The sequence below is a fragment of the Saccoglossus kowalevskii genome, chromosome 3, assembly GCF_978046115.1.
Source record: "Saccoglossus kowalevskii chromosome 3, keSacKowa6.1, whole genome shotgun sequence".
Lineage (NCBI taxonomy): Eukaryota > Metazoa > Hemichordata > Enteropneusta > Harrimaniidae > Saccoglossus > Saccoglossus kowalevskii.
In genome coordinates this window covers 11,144,996-11,169,556 of record NC_140643.1, presented here as the reverse complement: position 1 = coordinate 11,169,556, position 24,561 = coordinate 11,144,996, and the positions used below count along the sequence as shown (strand labels likewise).

The following is a 24,561-nucleotide window of genomic DNA, read 5'->3' as shown; positions in this document are numbered from 1 at the left end:
AATAGGTGTAACGTGTCAATGTATAAAGATATAAATGACAAATTACCTTAATTATCTATTCCTATCGAGGCCTTTTACAATGAAATTATTCAGTTAATATGTTTTTTCTTATAAAAATACATTTTATGACCATGTTGTTGGAATGAATATGTGGAAGATGACCATGCAAATGCGCGTGCAATTACTTTATGGTATGGGCTACGTGTGGTAAGCCAAGAATAGATCTATATCATAGTATATAATGAGGAATACACGAGCCAGATTCAAAATAGCCCGCAGTGATGTAAGCGAATCGAGATCATTGGAAGTAGTTGCAGTCTTGTTTATTCATTATCACGGCATGGGGATAATAAGTTTTTGTCTAAAGTCCGAATAAACAAGAATAGTAACTTAAGGACGCATCTGGGCAGGACAATATTGCTAATTCACGGGATACTCACTTTTGGCATCATCTCACTAATCATTAGTGACAAAGTGACTCCCCGGATTTTCCGTCATGCTAACTTACTTAACGTTCAGAGTCCTCTCGGATGTTATTAACGCAGTCGGTTATAATGTTAGTTTTTCAATGATCTTGCACCCTACTCAAGTTTATATGTTAAATGGACTTGTACAGTTTACCGTGAATAATGGTGTTAAGCAATGAAATGTTTTATCCCTTTTTCTTTTAATGTATATGTGGACCAACTTAGTACCTTAGTACTCGGGTAAAATAGCATTGCATGTAGCATAAAGCATCTCATGTATGTTGACAACATAGTTGTACCGAGTCCTACTATTCGAGGATTACGCTCTCGTAGATACGTATGATGTATATGGCAGTGTCAATGATATTGTGTTTCTCAAGAAGGATGCATGTACTTGTTTTCACCAAAAAAATACGAGATCCTACCGCGTGTGCATTCGCTTAATGTTGTTTTCAGTCATACATATTCGGATGTTGTTTTCTCTTATTCTTTTTGCAATAACTTGGATATCAAACACCAAAGTCATTACTCAGGGGTTTTAATCAGAAAATGTAGTAATGAATCATGTAAAAGTATTAATATTTCATTTTTTGTGCGAACTTATGCACTGTTATGAACACATTATATTTGTAAATGTTCTATATATTATTGGGATTCACCCGGGATTGCAGTGCTAGTGGTATTATCCAATCGTATCATATAACTCAGCATTTATCCCGTCTCTACACATGTATTTCGGTTACCAGCATGCACATTGATGGCAGTAGATAGAATGTTCATGATTTACAACTGTGACATTTATTATTCATTGAACAATATACTGATATAACACAATTGTTTTCAATTCAATTTTACATTGAATATTCAAACAGCAAATAACACATTTCTACCATCCCACCAACGTTTCATTGAAGTAGTACCAATAATAAGAATGATAAAATATTAATTATAGGTAGGTAACGGTAACAGTAACAATATCAATAATGCTGACCATGTATCTTTTAAATAAAAATAACATAAAAACACAACACACTCACACAAAACGAGTGTATCAATACATCACATGTCTAATTGTGTATCTATCTACGTTAATAGAAAATTCTTTATTTATTTACTTATAAAGACAAGAGTTTTCCAATAACCTTCGATGCTCATGATGTCCATTAATGTTTATTGTCTAATGCCTGTGTAAATTAAGTGTATGAATGTATCATATGTCTTATATATGTAACATAACCAGTTTAACGAAAATAACATACAATAAAGCTTAGAATAAAGAAAAAAAGTCGAATCAATGTGAAATAAAATAGATTGTGATAATTGGCGCTGCAATCGGGTACAATTATAGCAAGTGAATAGCGTCCACATCATAATCAACATTTGGAAAATCTTGTGTAACAATCATCAACGGGTGATTTTCAGTCCTAGGACCAACTAACCATTTTCAAACGGGCTTTAATGCAAGGAAAATTAAAATCTGAATAGAGTGAACAATATTTTTTGTTGGAGTTCTTGGTACATAACAATGTGTTTCCATACTGTATATATGTTGTCGATTGAACAAGCAACATCGCAATTTAATGGTAAATACATTGAGGCCTCTAGTTTTGTTATGCACGTATTAATTTGAAAATAATTATGCTATTCTTGATGTTCATAAATCAGTTGACAGTAAATGCTATTCACTAGATATAATTGACCAGAGTGTCATGTTTATTGAATTTAATTGGGTAGAAATTTAAAAAATACATGTATGTGAATTCCATTATTTTATTCATCATACATGTATTTTCAATTGCGATGTGACAACACGTGCACGTAGCTGTACATCACACGCATTAATATCAATTCATTGAATCATACTTAACTGTTATTATATCAGTATTACAGATATTACGCTAATCTAATCGAAAATATGTACCAACATAATTTGCATAATGCAATACGCGCATGTGTGAGCAAGCAATGAACAATCTATTGTACTTAATTTTGTTGAGAATACGTTGCACAACGAATCTACAAGTCACCTACTATCTATCTATCTATAGTGTATTCACATATACATTCAGGTATGATATTGAAATTATACTATAATGGGTGTATTCTGCATTATATATCCTCCGTAGATTTATTACTGTTAATCAATTATAAACTCATCTGTTAAAAACATTTTGTGATGAGTAAAACTGTGTATAATCGTGTGCTTGTTGCACTCCCAAACTAAATACAATAATAGCTCTAACCATATGATCTGACCTGAGTTTTAATAGTGTCATGCGTTTCAAGCAATGTTACTGTGCAGTATAAAACAAGAGAATGAACACCGTCACAGAGAGTCGTTTCACAGCCAGAATAAGTAGCAACATGTCTCGTTTCGGATTTCTGCAATACGCTACAACCTGTATCACACAGCACCAAGAACAAAGACAAACAAAACAACAAAAGCTTTTGATTGTGAGCTTTAAAACATTAATACCATATCACTGATTTCGAACAAATCCCTTCATTGTACATTATGTAGATTCCATATGCATTAAAATCATTTCCGAAATAGCTTACATCACTTCGTGGCTGTATTCTTTCAAAATGATACATCCCTTTCTCTCTCTTTGATTCAACCATAATTGTGACGTTTGTTACTCCCATGTTTGACGTCTGTTGCGTTACGTTCTTAGAGTATGAATTGTGATTCAGATGTTATTTCCACTAATGTATAACACAATTTAATAGACCGTTGACACACACGGCCACCGAGCAAGAAAACCACGTGGCTTGTGTTTAGGTCATATTGATGAGGAAAACAATAAACTCGGTGACGAGAGAGAATAGAATAATTGATGACCTTAACGAGATGACTGCAGCCATTTGTGTTTAAGGAATATTTTGTAATACTGTTTAATTTTTGCAAAAAAATCCATATTTCATATAGATCCAATGATTCATATAATTGGGATATAATCAAAATCGAATTATGTTTATTTGTGTGTCTACTCTTTGACCAAGGCTTGATAAACAATATGGTTGTTTATGTGCCAGAGGGCGCTATTATAATCATATATATATATCATATTATGTCATTATATATTCATGTCTTACATTTACACTTACTTACAACACGATAAACACACTCCATACACTACCCTTGGCGTTAATACTGAATTGGAGTGGCAAAGAGAAAAGCAAACTGCTATACTTACTTGAACTGAACGCTCTAATAAGACTAGTAAGTCAAAGTAAAAAAAAATAAGCCATAATCTGAAATTCTTTTTAGGGTTTGGTGGCCGAATTTCATTCGTATTATTTCAATTTTAAATGTTGTCGTTGTTGTAAAAATGTCGGGTTTTCGATGAAATATACAGCTTTTTGGAAACATTATAAACACGTGGATTCGGGAAATCCCAATATTTCACTAAGAGACACGGTAGGTGCGTCCCGTAGTTGTCTTTCGCGTTTCACAAAGCATGTCCAAGAAGACCCACTGCTTCCAATGAATAAAGAAGACCCTGAAATGAAAAAAAACACAAATAAATAAATAAATAAATAAATAAATAAATAAATAAATAAATAAATAAATAAATAAATAAATAAATAAATAAATAAATAAATAAATAAATAAATAAATAAATAAATAAATAAATAAATAAATAAAAAAATTAGGGGGTTCCCAATTAAAGTAATTTTCGTTGCTCAAAATATGATTCTACCTGTGCATATGGCATGAACTGCACATAATCGAAAAACCCTTATGGTTCTTATAGAAGTCAGTAAGAGTCAGTTTTCCACATATCGTAAATAGGGGGAAATTGTCTATAATTACATTCTAACATGGATAAGTCGTTTCTACCAATCAGATCGTAGTATGCCCATAACCTATACATGTACCGTAGGCGCCAGCGTTCCATTACTCCCGTCATCGTGTCCACTGTTACAGATACTATGGTAACACAGGTCATGGGGACAGGAAACTCCATGATAGAAAAGTACACTATTTGTGGACAAAAACACGTATCATGGCTTTCTCGATACCAACGAGATATTGGCGGCTTTCTCGATATCAATGACATATTGGTGGCAATTTACGTCTAAGCTCTATTAATGCAAACTTACTGTACGCCAATTCTTGCTCTACTAGAGACAAAAAATAATTGTCATCCCAGAGAAAGCTCAATTCGTTCCCAGCATTCCGTACTATTTCACTTGATGTATAGACCTTAGATGTGAATCCTCTCAAATGTTTTACCAGGTTCTGTAGAAATAATATAATGGAAGCGATGACATGAGACATCTGGATGTGACGGCAAGTGATAATACCTACTGTTTTGCGGATTATTTTCAAATGCAACGGCTGTTTGTTTGAGCTGACCCCTTGACCCGTGATAGTAATATGAAGTCGTTTGTATGGGATCGTATCTTCGTGAATTACATACGATATCGTATTCATTTTCTAAAGACCAAATAACAAAATTAACATTTATTCTCTGCCTTCAAATCCCCACCACTGTACCGGTTTGGCCGCAGGTCATTAAGATGCAGGGTTAAATACTATTTCGTGATCAAGAATATCTGAGTTGTCACGGTGTAAATGTGACACCACCATACAACACAACACAAGCCATAACATAGCCCAGTAGTTACCCAAGTCTACAGAATGCATGGTTTTGCTCGTTAAGGTTACTTTTTGATTTCAAATATTTTAGTGGACAGCAAACTACCTTATTGTATATCTGCAATTACATAGCGTGCTTGACAGATCCATACCTCCATATACCACATTCGAGTGCAGCTGTTTTTTCATTAAATATATTGTAACATAGCTGTATGAATGTTAATCTTATTGTACATGGTGACAAGCTTAATGTCACAAGGACAATTCAATTTCAAGTCTATGTATCACCCCGTTAAAATCAATGTTTTCCACTACGACTACTGAGTACTCGATTTCATGGAGACGTGTATATACATATATACAGATTCGCCAATAATCGTTATCGAATTCAGACCAGACCAATATTTAGTCTCATCGGCTAAAGCAATGTTAAATTAAGGGGAGTGTCGAATTGTTGGCGCCATATAGATTATCCAAGTCTACTCATTATATTATGCTATGATTTATGAAATCCTTATATACTTTCTTCTAGTATTTGATGTTTCATTTACAAATTGTCTGATTTAATTACAACGCACATCTATATAATACGTACACGTGTGGAAATCTGTTTTGTTCAACGAAATTGCAAGATTGCATTACTTGCTCCGCTTTTATCATGAATTTTCTTGAACAGCAATTTGAAAAATCTCTTATTTCAATAGTTTACCACATTTGTGCTGTGCCTGTGGCGATATTGTTTTCTTCAAAATTAGCAATCTTCATAGAGTGTTTAAAAGAAATGTACACGTTCAACTATCTAATTTCATGGCAGATAAAATCCTGATTTGTAATCAGGATTACTGTGTTACATATTATGAAATTATCAGACAGTTGGCTAGGATCAAGCTCATTGATTACACACACTGAATTTGGTTGACATGTTGTTGAAAGCTGAAAACTACATTGTATAACGTAAGTAAGATTCTTAAATATTAATATAACTAAGTGTTTGACACAATAAACCCTATGTTCGATGTGGGATACATGGTGTCCTAGAGCTCCGGTCATCGAATAATGGACGTCCCTGAGTTATTCTATTATATTAATCAGAAAAAACGCACACACACGAACGCACGAGAACGCACGCGTAATATAAACGTTGTGTCAATTATGTAAGATCTTACCCATGAACCTGGAGGTCTGGCAACATAGATGCACTTAACCCGGTAACGGTCCATCGTTTGTTGTATCTGTTTGCCAATGAATTCGCCTGTTTCGTTCAGTTCTCGAAACAACTTGCATTCTGGACTTTTGAGCGCATTACACCTACGAAAAAGTTAGAAAATTAAATTAGATTGGCGCTAATTATTAATATGCGTATTATGTATAGTGGAAAAGATGCATAAGTTTGCCACAGTAGCAGCGCTATATGGATAGTGATGTGAATGGTCATATTGCAAACATCGATAAAAACCGTAATCCCTTTATTCAGTTACTTACTATGTCTCGATTGGTCGACAGTCAACTAAGTATGATTTTGCATCAAACTGGTTGAACACATAGATTCAACGAATTAACTTACTCAATTAGTTGAGAATTGCTACCTAAATTAATCGAGACTGACTTTAAACGTTTCAAAAAACAGAGATTGCTTCTTGAGACACACAAACACAATTTCCCGCAGAATCTGCAAATGCAATTATAATATCCCCTTATTTGATTCACAGTACAACATTTGTTCATTGAGTTATTAGACGCGTCACCATACAAGCAAGCTTTTGTTACACAGTGTCTTCAAAATGCTTAATTATTGAATATTTGGCGGTGAAAATCTGAATGAGATAACTAACAAATTGTTGTTAGCAAGTGATGGATGTATTAAGCACTGTGGTTATTGATTCAACAGAGGTTCTTACCACAAGTTCATGAAATCATCGTTGATCCGCCAATGTACAACCATATACGGTGCTCCATTGCAAATTATTCTCTCAAAAACGTCTGTAACTTGGCGAATTTGGGTTGATCTTACTACGTATTCCTCGATGAGTTTTCCCATTTTATAAAATTCATCAGTGCTAATGGGTGAGGTGAGATTCATAAACTCGTAATCAATAGTGAATGGCGTGTAAAAAGCCAGGCATGGACTGGCAGTGGCATTTTTAAATCTCTGCGCACTGCCCAACGAACTTTTTGGAATGCTTCCCAATCCTGGAAACCTGATCCCAGTTGTATAGGTAAATCTTCGACGCGTCCTTTTATATTTTTCAATGTAATACTCGTAGTCCTTAGGACTGTGTATGAAAGGCTTTCCGTGTACTATTTTATCAATGACGCCGTCGCAGTCATTGTAGAATTGCTCAATAGAAGCAACGGGCACTATTGCACTGAGCGATGCAACGTCGAATGTTTCATTGAACGCCCTAGATTCTTTCTTGTCTATAAGTATGTGGTTGAAAAACGGTCCTAAGACCAAGGTTCGATTAAAATGAATAGCGAAGCGAATTGCTATCTTGAAACTTCTGTACTGATTGTTTGGTCCGGAACCAAATCTGAATATGGGCAGTAGATAAGGTGGAATGCCTGAACGATCCTTCTGTACCTGTAACGATAAACGGTGAATTGATTAATTACAATGTGATCTGGTCGCTTGACATTTTATACTGTCGTGCCATAAAATGACGAACTTGTATAACCCGTCAGTCAATGGTTTAAAACATACTACTAATAACAAACATTTAAATATTTTTGTTAACTATTTTTGTATTTTTTGTTTCTGATTTTTACATTGAAATTGCAAGTGCGAGTGTTGACATACAGAAAACATATTCCGTGTTTGGTATTATGCGACAAAATTGCATGGTGAAAATATAATGACTATTGCGACACGAGCCAGGCCCGGTCGAATACAATCACATCCATTCAGCCAGAGTATGTAAATGTGCCAGTTAACATCCTTTACATTATACACCGATGTTATTACCGCTTAACACGGCTGGGTATCTTACGTGTCCGCGATTATTGGTTTTGCAGAACAATAGTCATTCAGTGTATTACCTAACTCCTAACAGCTCAACTTGTAAAATTTGACGTAGTTGAGTGTGTGAGCGACGACAATCAATGTAACAATACCGATTTCCTAACACTTAACAACACGAGGCCAAAAATCCAAGTCCCCTTCCCTGATATATAATTGTCGGCAAGGTTCAACACGCTGACAATCATGTGTAAGAAACGTAGTAATTTCCTCATCTCTACACGTGATCGTGACATGTATGCAACACAGATACAACAATTGTAATTACAAACTCTTTTGTTCTGTATTTGTACTATAAACGTTAACATTTCGAACGATTTAGTAGTTCTATAATAACCATATTGAGAGTGTTGTGTTCTAGTACCCATCGAATAGGCATGGACATACATTAAAATGAAAATAGAAACGCAATGCTACTCGAGTTGTACATGGTTATGTTGGATGTCGTCACAGTAACGTTATTATTAATTTTTGATTCGAGTTCATTCTTAAAAATATATTCTGACAGAGCTAGCCCTTCCTGGATCATCGTGGATTAGCCGATATGCTAATTTTTCAACCTGGTAATGATATGCAGATATGTGAACTTAATTACATGTAAAGTTGGTATATAATTACATGCAAAATGAAATCAATGTTTAGGGTGTGCTATCTGCTAATATACCAGGGTTTATTATGAATTGCAATGTTGTGCATTCCCCCCCCCCAAAATATATAAATTTCACTAGTCTGATATACCCCAAGACTTTAGTATTTTTTTGATATGCATAAATTGATATTCGGAAATATAATTATCAGCAATTAACAACAACAACAAAGAGTTGAATCTAGCCCAACACGTTAAACGATAAGATCCATACTGAGTTTATGTTATAACTCATTTGTTGACGTACACGTTTTTTTTTCGGGACGGGGGGGGGGGTGGGGTGTAAAACACCTTATGGTTGTTATGTGGCCAGCGGTCTTGTGTTTATACTAGATGGCTTGTTACCAACAATGCATTATTCTGCTGGGAAAATATCAGATGAATCACTGTTGTCTCAGGTGAGTGCAAATGAACACTCGATTTCATTCTGTCAAATTTGATTTGATCGTCGCCCGCGTAGTTTTAACCGTACTTCTTGGCGTTTCATTAAGTGGGCATACTTTGAACTATCTCTTAATATTCAGAACAAATTTGTGTGTGAAACGATTAAAACAATGTTGAGCCTATTTTGTGAACAGATGCTAAACCAAAAAATAACTAAATAATTCGATTCGAGCACTCTAAGACACGTCATGGCGCACGACAAACAACATCCTCGGTAATTGACAAAGTGCGTTTTCATTAATGGGGAAATAGGCAACGTTCCATTTCATTAACGCACCGCAACATTCAACCATAGATTTCTTTTATGATGACGACTCTGGTTTAATTTGTCTAACAACAATATATTTTTTAAATAGTTGTGTACTTTTTCCGTAAACAGTCAATATTTTAGACAATTTATATAACTTGGGGAATTCAAAAACTGTAATGTTGGCTATTGTTACATGTCTGACACCTAAAAACAATAATAGTCAATAAGCTTTACAAATAACAGTATTAACACGCGGCAATATGTGAATACCTCTGTAAACAATATATATGCAAATATAGCAAAGATAATGTTATTGAGTTTTATGTAAAACGTTCGACATGCATCGAGTATTGGGATTGTGTCACATGTTATTAAAAAACCGGCACAGTAGTAAGCATTCCTGCGATATCACCCACAACAAAATGTGCGGATTTGTTACGTTACAATCAATTTTAGCTTAAGTGACGACAGCCGCCACTTGATATCGCGCTCAGTTTCATTTAATTGAGATACCAATATTGGCCAACATAAGCAGGGTATTGTTTTAGATAAATGTCCTTGTATCCTATGCTATACTAGACACACGTGTGTACGCACGGCATAACATAACATCATGAGTGCCCTTGTATCCTATTCTATACTATACACACGTGTGTACGCACGACATAACATAACATCATGAGTGCCCTTGTATCCTATTCTATACTATACACACGTGTGTAAGCACGGCATAACATAACATCATGAGTGCCCCTGTATCCTATTCTATACTATACACACGTGTGTAAGCACGGCATAACATAACATCATATGCGTAGTAGAAAGAAAAGCATCTGTATTTCTTATCGTATTTGATAAGTCTCTACCCTTAAACATATTGACATTATATACATGTATAGATATGCATTCTGGAAAGAACAAATGGTAACGTTATTAAGATTAGCTGAGCTATAATATAAACAGCAATACACGGCATGTAGAACTTCACCACACACAAACGAGAACAATCTTTAACGCATGTGTTTCTGCATATTATAATATAGAATAGATGTATCGCTCTTTGAGCATTTCGTTGCTCGATCTTAAGCCGAATACCAGAAGCTGTTGACTGCATTCACTCGTACATTATAGCTAATTTGACTCATACAACAGAATATCAATTTATATGTAATAAACTTTTTAAAAAAATCTGATTTCACGTTCATCATAATATATTGAATACATTTACTATTCATTAGAATTGAAATTATTCTATACCAGTTTGATATTACTGTTAATTTTGACATTTAAATATATTGATCTCTTTATTTTCACGTTTGTAATATAAGAACTAAGATATATCTGATCTATATACGGTTTATTGAAATAAATTGTGTTTGTGTGTTTATTTTGTTCTATATGATCTATGATTATATACCAACTTGTTTATTTATTTATTTATTTATTTATTTATTTACAGATATGTATGTACTCAGCTAAAAATATTACCTAAATTTGATATCTAGTTATGTCACTTTGGATAAAAAACAAATAAGATTATCACATGATAATTGAGAACAAATTGCTTTTAAACAAATCTAAAATCGTTTCTAATGCGACTTCATCTTATGTAAATATTAGAATGACCCCAGATTAATGAGTATGATAATAACCGTAGGGTTGGAGGGAGTGCGTATAGCAAATACTAACTTCAAATTTGTAATATTGATAGCGTTTAGAGACAAATCAGCTTTAATACTTTCTGTGCAGTGGGAGTATGACAAGTTAGTAAGATCATGAGCTTAGGACCTATTATTTCAATCTTTTATCCAATTCAAACGCACGAGAACATTGAAATTTGCGGTTGTTAACAACATATGGTTCACTATATTTGAATAACACCATTCTAATTTGCAATCGTTGCTGTGATACAACAGGTCAAGCGAAACTCTGTGTCCTACGTGTTATTATTGTCTTTCAGATAGATACAGGAATGAGTAATAGTGTATATGCTAAATGTTATCTACAATTTTCTAACATTCATCCACTTACATTTTTGGGAAATAAATACCGAACACAAAAATATTACACATAGAATAGATAGTATCCTATATTATATATATTAACTATGATATTTAAGTTTATTCGTCTTGAATTATGACTGAAATAAGCAGAATGGAATTACGAACTATGTAGTGTGTTCAAAAGAAAGTCTGTATCGTGGTGTTATTCTCATCTGTTCCATCTGACATGAATTTGTTTTCGCGTATCTGTTGACCGACTTAATTAGCTGATTATTAGCGAATTGCTGTGTTATATCTGTTATTGTTTAGGCCTATTTGAAGTTTTGGACGGAACTTGGCTCAGTGATTTGGAACTAATTACCAGATAACCGTCGCTATTCTATCGATTCTGACAGTTTACATTCATAGTTATTAATGTAGTGAACGATTAATCAAAAGATATGACGTATTCAGTACTTAGTGTGATTGGCTTTATGATTGAAGGTTACGCCTTAGAGTCTTTTTACTGCTTTGTAATTGGTTAAAGTTTTGAAAATGAATAAAGAGAGTTTGAGTTGGTCTTGACGAGTACTCCACGATAGACGCAGTCGTGGTCCAGTCCTGGAGAGCCTTGGGGCGAGTGTAGACGCAGTCGAGAGTCCAGTCCAGGGGCGAGCCTTGAGGCAGTCCAGTCTTGGGCGAGTCTTGGTTCAGCCTTGTGAGAGTCTTGGGGACTTTTCCCCAGGGCGCTGTGTCTTATAGAGTGCTCCAAAAGATCGACTAAGACGAGAGTTGAAACGTATTTCGTTGTGTGTGCCTTATTTGACTGTAAAGTTAAAGTGACTTTCCTGATCCCGTACCTCAAGGCGACGAGATAGAGAGACGAGACAAGTTTCCCCCCTGACACGTGTGGAGAACCCCGAGAGAAGAGATTTTCCCCCTGATACTACACTGGCTTTTCTGGGATATGAAGTCTGGGCTGAGATCGCGGAGAACTCTTGATAAAAAAACTAAATATTGGCTACTTCTGATGGCCGCGAAACTCTGGGCATATTTTAATTGCTCACTGGTCTTGTTCAATCGGTTGATGTAATCTGCTCAGGACTAAACATTGGTGAAATAATTCACTGTAATAGGAGCGATAATCACCTAAAAACCAATGTAGATTTTATAGCTCACTTGTTATATGTGTTTATTTCTATTCTCTGTAACTTAGCTGTATTTTATGTGCTATTAAAATTCAAGCGTTGTTATGTAAAGCACATATTTCGCACTTGTGATCATGCTTAACAAAAGTTTCAATTGTTTGTTTAAAAGTGCAAGACAATTTCTAATCCAGGACTACATGTGTATAAACAGTTAAAAAAACTACTCAGTTATGCTTATACCCTAGTATCGCATTACAACAATAAATGTATTGTTTCTTGACTAAGATCCGATCTAATTTCATTTCGTATGGCCTTATACCACAATGAATTTAGGATAACTTAGACTAGGATGCACCAACATGTTGAGAGAACACAGTCGAATTGTTTGGAAAACAAAGTGTAGTTTGCCCATGTAATAATGAACAAATCAGGACATTAAACTTAACAGTAGTGTTGCTCCGAGCCCTATTTTGGCCGTAATACATTTACGGAACACTGAACGAAACTTAATTAACGTTTCCAAAAAAATATCAGGATAAGCTGTTATTAATTATGTTGGGTGACTCCTTTATTGAACTGACGAATTCACTATGCTACAATTACCACTATGAATTACCAGTAAAATGAAAAAAAAATATCGAAATTAATACTAAAAAAAGTAAATAGAGCTTATGCCTGTGAACAATGACGTCAGCTGTTACGGATTACGTGCATTCAAAACGCAAAATTCAGGTGTCTTTCAAAACTAATTAGTTTGTGGTGTAATCGGCCATATACCCTATGTCTCAACCATTGGAATCATCCTGAGAATATCAACATTTATATTCTATATTCTTTTAGTGTTACATTATTTAGATTTATTCAGACCCACAATTCTACAATCATTTTATCTTTATTGTTATATGGTATTGACAAGTGTAAAGTCACATGTACGAGACGACTTTGTCTTTCAGTTGTCACTGTGGACTTACGATATAGATAGGGAGAGATTCAACAAGCAAATGCTTTGTACAAGTCACGGCGTTGGAGTTTTCTTTAATGTTTTACATAAGAACGAAGCGGTATACTGTACGTTCTGCTTATCATTAATTCAATATCTAACCTGTAATATTAAGAACACCGTTCCAATAAACGTATTTGTATAAGAATCCGTTAAACAAAAGTCTATTTTTTTTTCAAAATCAACTGCAAGAAATGTACAATATTTTGTTAAAAATGTAGCGTTAACAAGATTTTTTGTAAAGAATGTATGATTCTAACAAGAACAAAACAGCTGCACACTATTTTCATATCGTGAAAAGCAATACTAAAATGAGGATACTAAAATGATTGGCTATTTAGGTAGCATGAATGCAATCCAAGTCCCAGTAGATTTATTGAACATAATGCTCACCAAGTTTTTAGATAATTAGTAATTAACTCTTATCTTATAAGCAACCGTTTATATATAACATGACATATAGTGGACCCCAATTGTAATCCCAAAGAAACATTGATGTAAGGGGTAATCAAGTGCCAATTTCACTGTTAACATACTGAGACAGAAATTAGTCGCATTACTAATACTCATGAATGACCTTGTGGGCCGACTATGTAGAATTATAGAATTACGTCGGCGAATGAAAATATATTCAATACGTATTTTTAATGTAAACACTGAAGTTTTGTAAAACTATGTTATTGGCGGAGGAAAGAAATCTCACTTCTTGATTGACACGAATTTTAATATGCTTTATTTATATTTATAGAGTTTTGCAAATTTGTGCGGTACCATCACCTGACAAACGTATACGAATGTTGAGATTGTGGATATATACTGAGACATAATAATGTATACTGAGATATAATGAGATATAACTGTATAATAACAATAAAAAAGGCCGCCTAAAATAAGCTATATTTGTAAACAGTGGACTCGTACCCACCGTGTTAGGGGGCTTGTTTGTCTTTGAAAGGAAGCTAGATTGTAGATGTGTTTATAAGTGATAAAACCCACTACTCTTAAAATAAAACAGTAAAAGTAATATACATTTAACATGTAATACTTTGTTGGCTAAACATCATCATTTGAACACATAGGTACAAATTGCAAATGCAAGAAATTGGTGTTGCCAACAGTTATTGAGGTATATTGATAAAACCAGAACTTGAATACAACATTTAATTGAATAATTATGATCTAAATTCAATTTATGCTTTTGCAACTCTAGTTAGACATTTGCTAAAATGGTCTGATCATTTACCATGTCTAATTAAATAATTAATTAATTATCATACCATATTGCATGACTTATTACCATAAGCTATCTCATGTGATATCATTAACTAAATGTATCTAATGTTCATTTCAGTAGGTTTTATGTTATACATTCCATGCGTACAAAATATTGGCTGGCCAGTGAAAATGACACGGCTTAGGTAGAGGTAGAGGAAATAATTGAACAATTATTCCTTTGCTCACAAACGGATTTGTAGGTTTTTATGTAAATGGCGGTTTGGTTTGTATACAAATACTCCAATTTATTCGCATAAGATAAAGTGTCTTCGATCGGTTGCAGACGACCAGCGTGCAATCAACACTCGTGAGTTAGATGCCATAGTCTTCTTTCTCATTACTCGAAAACGGGCATTGTTCTTTCGTCATTATATGTAATATGCATATTCCTTATGTTAAATACAACGTTTTAATAAAATGATCACATTGTGTACACACTGTATTACATGACAACAGCTTACGCTTTATAGTGCTGTCACACTCACGTCATTGAAAAATTAAATGGTTTGCTGTCAAACATGGACGTGTCGACTAAGGGAAATGAAATGCATAATGAAGTCGTTAGCGTTCTCAATACTGTAATAATCCCACCGACCAATAATGGTAAGACGGGTAGGAATGCGGGAGAAGGGAGTTAAAACTACATATATCAGAATCTATAAAACTAGAGGAATAATTACAATATTTGGAACTAATGACACATACTAAAACATGGTTAGGTAAGGTCATGTTAGAGTAGGTTAGATCAGCACATGGCGTACACGTGTATTGCATTTCATTGCACAGCGTTGTTATTGCAACAAATAGTATCATAATATGTAATGCGAATTTATTCGTCATTTTTAATTTATTTCAATAATTACAATAATAGTACATCCTAGATGTGGTATCAGATGATGGACAATGATCAGAGGATGTTGCCAACTAAATAATAAAATAGACTGTATATGAGTGTCCCGTGAGTTCTGTTCTGATTGAATGAGAATGACCATGCAAGCCATGTTAGAATACTGATATACCGTGGGTAAAACTGGTACCCATATATATATATATATAAATATTATAAATATGTACATTAAAATTAATAATTAATTTACACTGAAAACAAAAGTGATAACTACACTTTGATAGAGCTACTGAAGCTTCAGTAACAACAAGCCATCGACCATCTGCAGGTGTGTGACATATTCTGCACGAAACGCATTACACCAGTGATAAGAATATAAAATATAGTAAATGTATTTTCTGTAACGTAATTGAATACGTATTGAAAGATCACTGAAGGAGCTGTACAATTATTCTAATGTGTCGATGCCGTATTACAGAACGGTGTGAAGTGATATTTGGACAGCAGCAAATCTTACAATTCCCAAATATGTAATACTACCAACTCACATCATTGCCCGTCAGTGAAAGTTCAACTAGATCTGAGAGACAGACAAGACTACTCATTTTGGGCAACAATGAACTCTAAGTCTAATGGTGAGTGGAATGTAATACATAAATGTGTTGTGGTGGCAAAACTCCAGCATGCTCCTATGCTGATAGTTCGTGACAAGCCAAAGGTATATACTAAACTATTAAATCATCCACCAGACACAAATGTTTACATAAAGCCAATTACAACTGAACAATTTATTGGGAAGCATGCAAACGTATATGAGAGAACTGGTTTACTAGCAGAAATGTACCATCACAAATTTGACCCAGACATGAAACCACTTTTTTTTATCCACCAGCAAGAAATAATGGCCTAGAGCCAATTCCATTCGAACCTAGCTTAGTAAAGACCAACCATCAGCAACACACTATCCGAATTAAGCAAAGCTAAAGTGTTTAGTTTATTTGTATTAGTATATTGAGAGAGAATAACAACTTTATTATACAACGTAATTATACATCAGTAACAGATAACTATTTTGACACAGATCCGCCCGCAGCTATAGGGCCGTCACATTGAAAGGCAATATCATTTAAATGCAATCTGGCTAAGGTCGATTTCTTATGCCAAAACTCATTCCAAGGATGTAATCTAGGGACTCTTATTAAACTAAGCTGCTAGCTCCCCCACAGATGTCATACATGTTTGCTCCCTGGGTTCCTTGTGGCAGCACATCTCCCTTACGGGCAAGCTCATTGCATCTAGAGCTGAGTTGCTGAAGGAGGGTTACTTAAATTGCGGGTTTATTGGTGATAGCCCTTATAAGAGTGCTTCTAAAAATGTTTTTGTTAGCAATACTGTCACTTCAATTATGCACTTGAGTTGGCATAGTATATGATTTTGCCCTTGATCTACAAATCCCAAAGTAGACTATAGCTGTTTAGATGTATAAGTCGTCTGTAAATCTACTAGATAGTCCAATGGTCTATCACTCGGTGAATGTACGTCAGTGTTATATCATTGTGCAATGATTCTTTTCTATGTATTGATTTAAACAATATAATCAGTTATGTCCTGCATCTGCCTTTTCTACATGTAATACAGTGATGAATCTCGAAGACTATATTTCTCTTTTGTCGCAAGGCAATGACTTCACCGGTACCCAGACATCACCTGATCTGAAAGGAATTTCCAGAACAACGCCTGCTTTGTTAGCCTGGGTTGAGATACCAATGGTATCTTGTATTCGTTTCAGAGAATTGACTAGTAAGGAAAAGGTTCTGAGTGTGTGAGCTACGAGAATGCGAGGCTAACCTGCTTTTCAAATTGTGGTTTTGATTAGTTGATGTCACCATTTTGAGAGCCTCACACTGAGAACTGAGTGACTTCCAGTTGAGGGCGTACATTTGTGAACTGTTAGTTGGTCTTATTGGGGTTGCAGAACCAGAAAACAGAAACTAAAATTTTTCATCGCCACATTTTTGCACATGTCAGAACACAAACGTCCTGAAAATCACCTAGTACGAATATTGGAAGTGCACACAGGCTGTGGTCCAAGTACTTTGAAATCTGCAAATGTGCGAACGGTAATAATGCCACGTAGTGCTAAGGACATAATTAGTTTCTTTTTTTCAGATTCATCTTGACCAAAAATCAATCATTTCAACAATCAATCCAGCCAACAACACAGCACAACGACGTTTTGCAATCAATTGTTACATCGTTCTTGTCTTAAGATTTCTTCGCAGTGTGTTACACGTCAAACTGTTTACAGAAAGATATTTCATTGCAATTCAAACAGAAGGATGGTTGCAACTTTTCTCAATTTACATCAATTATAACAAGTCCTCAGTCCGCGAAATGCTGAGAATCACAGATTGAACTATCAAACATGAAATTCCTTTAACCGGAAATAACAGTGTTAGAGTTGTTGATGGACAAGAACTCCTTCATTCGGTCTCAATGGGAAATGCAGTTAAGGAGCCAATCGCCCCGGCCTCTCTCACGTTACTTTTAGTCAGTTATCATGAGAATTCAAGAAATTCTTAATATTATAATATATTAATATTACTCGATAACATGTGAAAATTAGCTGTTTAATCCGAGAGTGATGCCGCACATGTTTGGTTTTGTTGACGTCTAAAACCGAAATGGTGCTTGAACATGAATCGCAATTTACCGGGACACATTGCATCAATCGTGAACGAATATTTAAGTTGATATCAATGAAAAGTAGGTGAAAGCTGCTAGGATCAATATTGTTGATACACTATTGTATTATGTTGTTTCGCTCATATTATTTTATGAATTATGAACAAAACATTCAATAGTTAAAGAAAGACAATTTTATTGAATAATATTTCATTTGACTCACCAGTCGATGAAATATGTCAAATTTTCGGCGGGTAATAATAATAATAATAATAATAATAATAATAATAATAATAATAATAATAATAATAATATAATAATAATAATAATTGAATGCGAAAAAAATAGCCGCAAGAGAAAACCATAGTTTGCCTTATCGTTTTACAAAGACCGTTTGGAATAATATAACATGTATACAGTTGTATACGGTCAATTTAACATTATACACTATATTCCCTTGTGTTCCCTGTTATATGTTATTCATGTTTTTCTATATACAGTATGTCCAATAACAATATGACGTTGGCGCCGAGAAACATGTCTGGCTTAGTCGGGTGCATATGTATGAATATAAGTTTGACTCACTGCATCATAATATTCGTATTTGGGGGATATCGTTGCTAGGGTGAATCGTGTCCGAAAACCTTTCTGTTGCTAATAATGAATCCGGGTAGTTCTCATATAACACGTCGTCTAGCAACCTTTGTCTTTTATATTAGACACGGTATGGTTTGAATCAAAGGAGATATACTGATAATAGAAGCACATGCAATATTATGAAAGCTTCGCACATAAACGTCTTATAACAAGTATTAATACATGATAGTAAATCATAAAAAAACACTGGTTTGTTAATGTTTGGCTTCACACCTATGTAAAACATTCATACGATATTCCACGCTGTGGTTCAGCGGTGAACAGTTCGTTGGTAAAACACAACCTGTTCACGTCAAACGTCAGCGAAGTGACACGTAACATAATGGTTAGCATCATGCATATCTATACTAGCAATGCTGTAAATTGTGCTAATAATTTGTGCCAATCGCTCAAATCAAAATAAAACATATAATACAATAACCTTTGTAGCTGTCTCAGTTGTTATTGCCCTTGAAACAGATGTTTTAAATGCGGCATTTTAAGTATGAGTTGAACATTAAAAAAGTGAAATACTATGATCTCTCCATTAGCTTCACAATGCTGGCGTCACCAGATCTATGTGAACTGTATGGTGGAAACTAATGGTGAATACCTTATATCATTTATACAATTCTCAGACTCGGGAACTTTCTGTCTGATCAAAATGTCGTTTTAGTCGGTTTTTATTTGTCCAATGTCAATGGTAGACACACAACTTGGTGTGCAGATTCTTACCGCTTATAATGCGTTGTCGCTATATAAGAATATATTTTTAATTTTATGCCATGCCCACCAGCCTGTAGTGCAGCAAATTGTTTGCAGATTAACTGTCACGAAGCGAGTAATTACACGAATTATTTGGCATGGCTGAGAACACCCAATTCCATCTATGTAGATCATTACCGTCACGATGTACATGCTCGTTCACTCCGAATCAAAGGTTCGACCGACTGCCGAGTACGCGCTGACGGTAGCATAGTGTGAAGCGCGTGATACAAAACAATGAAAACAAAAAAGTTAAAAATCGAAATTCGCAATTAAAGCACCACAGTTGTCTTGCCGCTTCGTGTTTGGTAGCGGTTCAATACTACGTATACACCGTGTGTAAAATTATTTGTTTGCGAACGTTTTCTGCATATCCAATATATGTTTTTTTTCGCGTTTCTTGTAACTATCAATAAATTAAGTGTGTGTGTAACATTTTTTTGATTGAGTCTATAGATTGAGGAGAACAGTTTTCTCCTAGTTCATTTCCATTGATTAATCAATATGGGGATGGGATGAAAAAATAATGCTACAGAAACGTGAAACAGATGTGGTACAGCCAAGGCCGTTGACAATGTAGACCGTATGTGTCCTTAATTCCACCGATAACATGTACGCGTTCTACTGATTGTAACACTGAAGCAGCATTTGTTTTAATTAATTTTTGTCAGATAATTATTGTCATCTTTAGTCCCATCCCCCCAAAAGCCAAAACAATTGGTTAATTAATAATAATCATTAGAATGTGTCAATAATTCCTGACAATCATGAGAGCATACATTATAACTACATATACATGTATCCAAATGAAATTGTAAGATATTGGTGAGAACTTGTTACCATAGGTACCAATTGTAAATCCTCGATAATCACCATTTTAATGGATGTTTCGTAACCATATATTTTTACCTTAGATTTGTGCACAACAGTAGCGTAAACGACAAGCACATCGAATCATTTTTTTTAAGGTCACGGTAGCCAACCACCTTAAAGTGAGGTATATATTACCAAAATATGTGGTTTCGTTTAAAATCGCTTATATCATTAGCCAACAAACTGATGGAATTACGAATAACGAGACAGTAAAAGTGGTTGGTGACATTTACGGGTAAACTTTACATCCCGGCAAATCAACAACATTTCTAAACTTACATGGCTTTAATGACTCCGTGGTGTTGGTTACTTGATCTTACCAATCTTTATACCCAAGCGTCGTCAATTGCAGAAACGCATGCCTTATGGGCCTGAGCTAGTTTGTATGTCAATCGGGGGGGGGGTCGTAGGAGAGCCATGGCAAGGTTTAATTATTGAAATACCCTACAAGTTGTTCTCATGTGTATTAGCTGGTCATATATCGGTAAGCTAGAATAACATGCAGTCATACAAACAACAGTAATTTAAACATACCGTTCACAGTAAAAAAAAATCCGACATGCATCGATCAATCCAATTTCATTACAGTATGATGGAATGTTATTAGGGATTTCGCTTTCTCTCTGACAATGACAAATAGGCCCTTGGTTATTAAACAAAATAAAAGTTGTCGTGAACCACAGCTTGCAATATAATATCTACGTAAAGTAAATCACTTTGCCATGAACCAACCTAACAGAAGGTCATGTGGGAGACAGGTCACAAATCAGTCACAGCGGCGTGGTAGCGTATACACAGAATTGCATACAAGTACCATGTCATCCATTGTAAAAAAAACTGTTCAAACAATTGAACGCTGTTCAGAAGTATTTCCGCAACAGCTGTTATTTTCACCTCACAGTATGCGTATAATTCAATAACATAACAGTATATAGGTATTTTATTTTAATACTGATTCACGAGTACGTTATTTCAAGTAATTATATTGTTAATTAATCGTTTGTTCTTGAAATGTCAACTTCAGTGTTTGATTTGTGTACAATTATGTACAATTACATGGTACAGCAATGTCGAATGCATACTCACGCTGTAAGTGCCAGAGATCCCCGTATCTCATTGCGTTGCTGTAATTGCTAAGCTGGACGATTGCCATCACGTGGCCATGCTTACAAGGATCTCAATATGAGCGTGCCAGAGAAAAAAAAAAAAAAAAAAAAAAACCACACAACACATAACCCGGATTAGGCTGAACAAGCAAATACAGCGCCATGTTTGACATCGGTCGTGATTATGTGGTTGGATATTTGTGAATACACGCAACGGCGTTGACAACCACATACATTGCAAACCAATCTTGTAAGTTATACAACAGACCATTGAATGTATGTTCGCAATTACTGCTTTCAGACAAAGATCTAAATGTTTTTAATAGAAAATATAAAAATTATTATAGAGCGCAATGTAGCGAAATAATCTCCGAGTACTTACGCGTAGCATGCAACAGGCCATAAGCACGCCATTGCTACTACCGTGCTATCGGATGACAACAATATAAACATACAAGGACAAAACCGTTCCCACTTTAGTGTCATTCTATTCATACTGGTGTTGCATATGAGACTTACAGTTGGCATGTGTGTGCTTTGTCCTGGTGTGGCATGGAAACCTGTAACTGGAACATCAATCGATGGGAACGTCGTCTCGTCTTCATCGGATGGAAGCATCCGTCGGCTGGGCCGTTCCGTTTCCGTGTTACAGAGATAAAGGGACACGAACACGCCGATCGCCACCAGTAAGGAATATCGATATTTTCGCAGTATCTTCATGCTTGCCGTGCCGTCATATTTGAATGCCGTTTACCAATAATATTGAGACCGATTTGATGCTGTCTACTTTTCTGTCAGTTCCGCCAACCAATCCGATATAACAAGCGCAGCAAGTGTTGTTTAAACCTATCTTGAAACCATAACGTGACGGCCACTGAATCAGGGCTGTGGAGAGACATGCATTCAATGCTTTGAGTGCACTTCGCTAATTGCCAGTACGATCCCCATCTTGCTCACAGGTGACGCACATATGCAAATATCAATTAAGCGGATATTGATGTGCATACGGCCCGCTCACATACTTTCTCTTTAGTCCTCACAAATATGAAATTAATCACTTGGCCCAATTTAATCTTTCGTCGAAAAGGACTCCCTGTACATTTAGCGATGTTACTTATAATAGTTGTTCACAATAAAATATAAATACGAGGTCAATTTCTTTTAAAACGTTGTTATCATAATTATTTTGTAATATAATTGAATTGTTTTAGATATTTAAAGGCTGAAATAAAATATTAACTTGGTTCTAATATTAAAATTATGAATTGTAATGATATTTAACCCGCTTTTAAACCCCCGTTAATGTGCGTACGCTTGTACACGAAGAGATAGTATGTGTGCAAGGAGCACTATTCAAGATAGAATGCTAACGTGCATATGTTCTGTCATATCTTGTGGTAATCATGACACAAACGGCTAGATGTCATTAATAGTATTGGTCTACAGCCTATGTTTCAAAATTGAGGTGGTAATTAGCACGTTTCTACCACCACTAACTTACCATTCTTTCGATTTCAAATCATACTGTAACAATGTGTTTTTGTATGTTGACAATTCTCGAATACGAATAATTTGTGTAATATAAGTGTAATGGGCGCGCTCGAATAACGGTTCATACACGGACAATAGAACACCATCTGTTAAAACATATCTTAAATATAAATATTTCCTAGAAAAGAAAATGCCTGTTGCAGAGAAATCTTCACTGCATATGTTGAATTTAAATCGTATTTTGCAGAGCAGTCGCCTCGCTGCGATCAGATCACTTGGATTCGTTTCAAGGATAATACCTGAATGGATTTTGCTATATATTCAGAAATTTAGTATTGTTGCCATTCAAAATCCTATGGTTTGAAGTTTTTGATATATTGTGTACACGTATTCCGCACACTGATGACGTTGATCAAAATCATACACTGCCGTAATCCACGGCTTTGCATACTGATAAAATAAACAAATACATATTGAATGCAATGTTGAAAATAACGACGTGCACCTGCAGCCCATTGTGTTTATTTGTATCGCTTTTTCAGCCAAAAATTGTGGATGGAGTTCGGCATTCCCATCAAGAAACTAAGGACGCGAATCCAGCTTGGCCATTGCTTTTACTAGCTGAGAATTTCGACAAGCCTTAATACTTAGCCAAGCAGTTTTACAAATGCCCCAACTCTTCACTGGTCTGCATAATGAATGCATTGTAACACTTAAGCATGAATATGTTAGTGTTGCTAATATGTACGCTGGAAAGAAATTGCTCATGGAAAAATCAGCGCTTAATACTAATCTGAGACAAAGAGATTCAAAAGAGCAATTATGGAGTTACCAAAATTAAATCACTATAAAATGATAATGATTATGTCCCATGGCCGTTAATGTATGGAATGCTTTATACAACTATGTTGACCGTGCTTTCTCTGAGTTGGCAAAGATGACTGTATTGTGAGCCTTGCCATAGTTACAACTTTGTATAATTTAATGCACTCATAGAGAAACTAATACAACTATAGCCACGCTCCTAGGCCAATATGCTTTTATGTTCAGAATAGCGGGCAGTGTACACTAAAAAATGTGGTCATATATTTGTGATTTCAGATTTGAGTTAAATACATGCAAAGTATTATAATATCGTAAAGAGAACTTAAATATTGAATATAGAGTGTAATTAATGAAATATACTGCAAAGAAAAAAATGAACAGTGAAAACAATACTGTGTATACAGATAACTCATTTTATAGCAATCCGATGACTTTTTACGATGGCTTATTAATTGTAAATTACATAGCATGTTATATGCATTCGTGGACCTGGAGTAAG

The 24,561-nt window shown here is 35.0% G+C and overlaps 1 protein-coding gene across 1 annotated transcript; it reads right to left on the bottom strand.

The window, feature by feature from the left end:
• Nucleotides 1–1,246: 1,246 nt before the first annotated feature.
• Nucleotides 1,247–22,653, bottom strand: LOC102809347 (uncharacterized). The gene is made up of 5 exons (XM_006822117.3): nt 22,266–22,653; nt 6,972–7,654; nt 6,240–6,381; nt 4,575–4,713; nt 1,247–3,970 (listed from the first exon to the last, which is right to left on the bottom strand). The coding sequence occupies exons 1-5, from the start codon at nt 22,464–22,466 to the stop codon at nt 3,840–3,842; spliced, it is 1,296 nt and encodes a 431-aa protein (XP_006822180.1). The 5' UTR covers nt 22,467–22,653; the 3' UTR covers nt 1,247–3,839.
• Nucleotides 22,654–24,561: the final 1,908 nt, after the last annotated feature.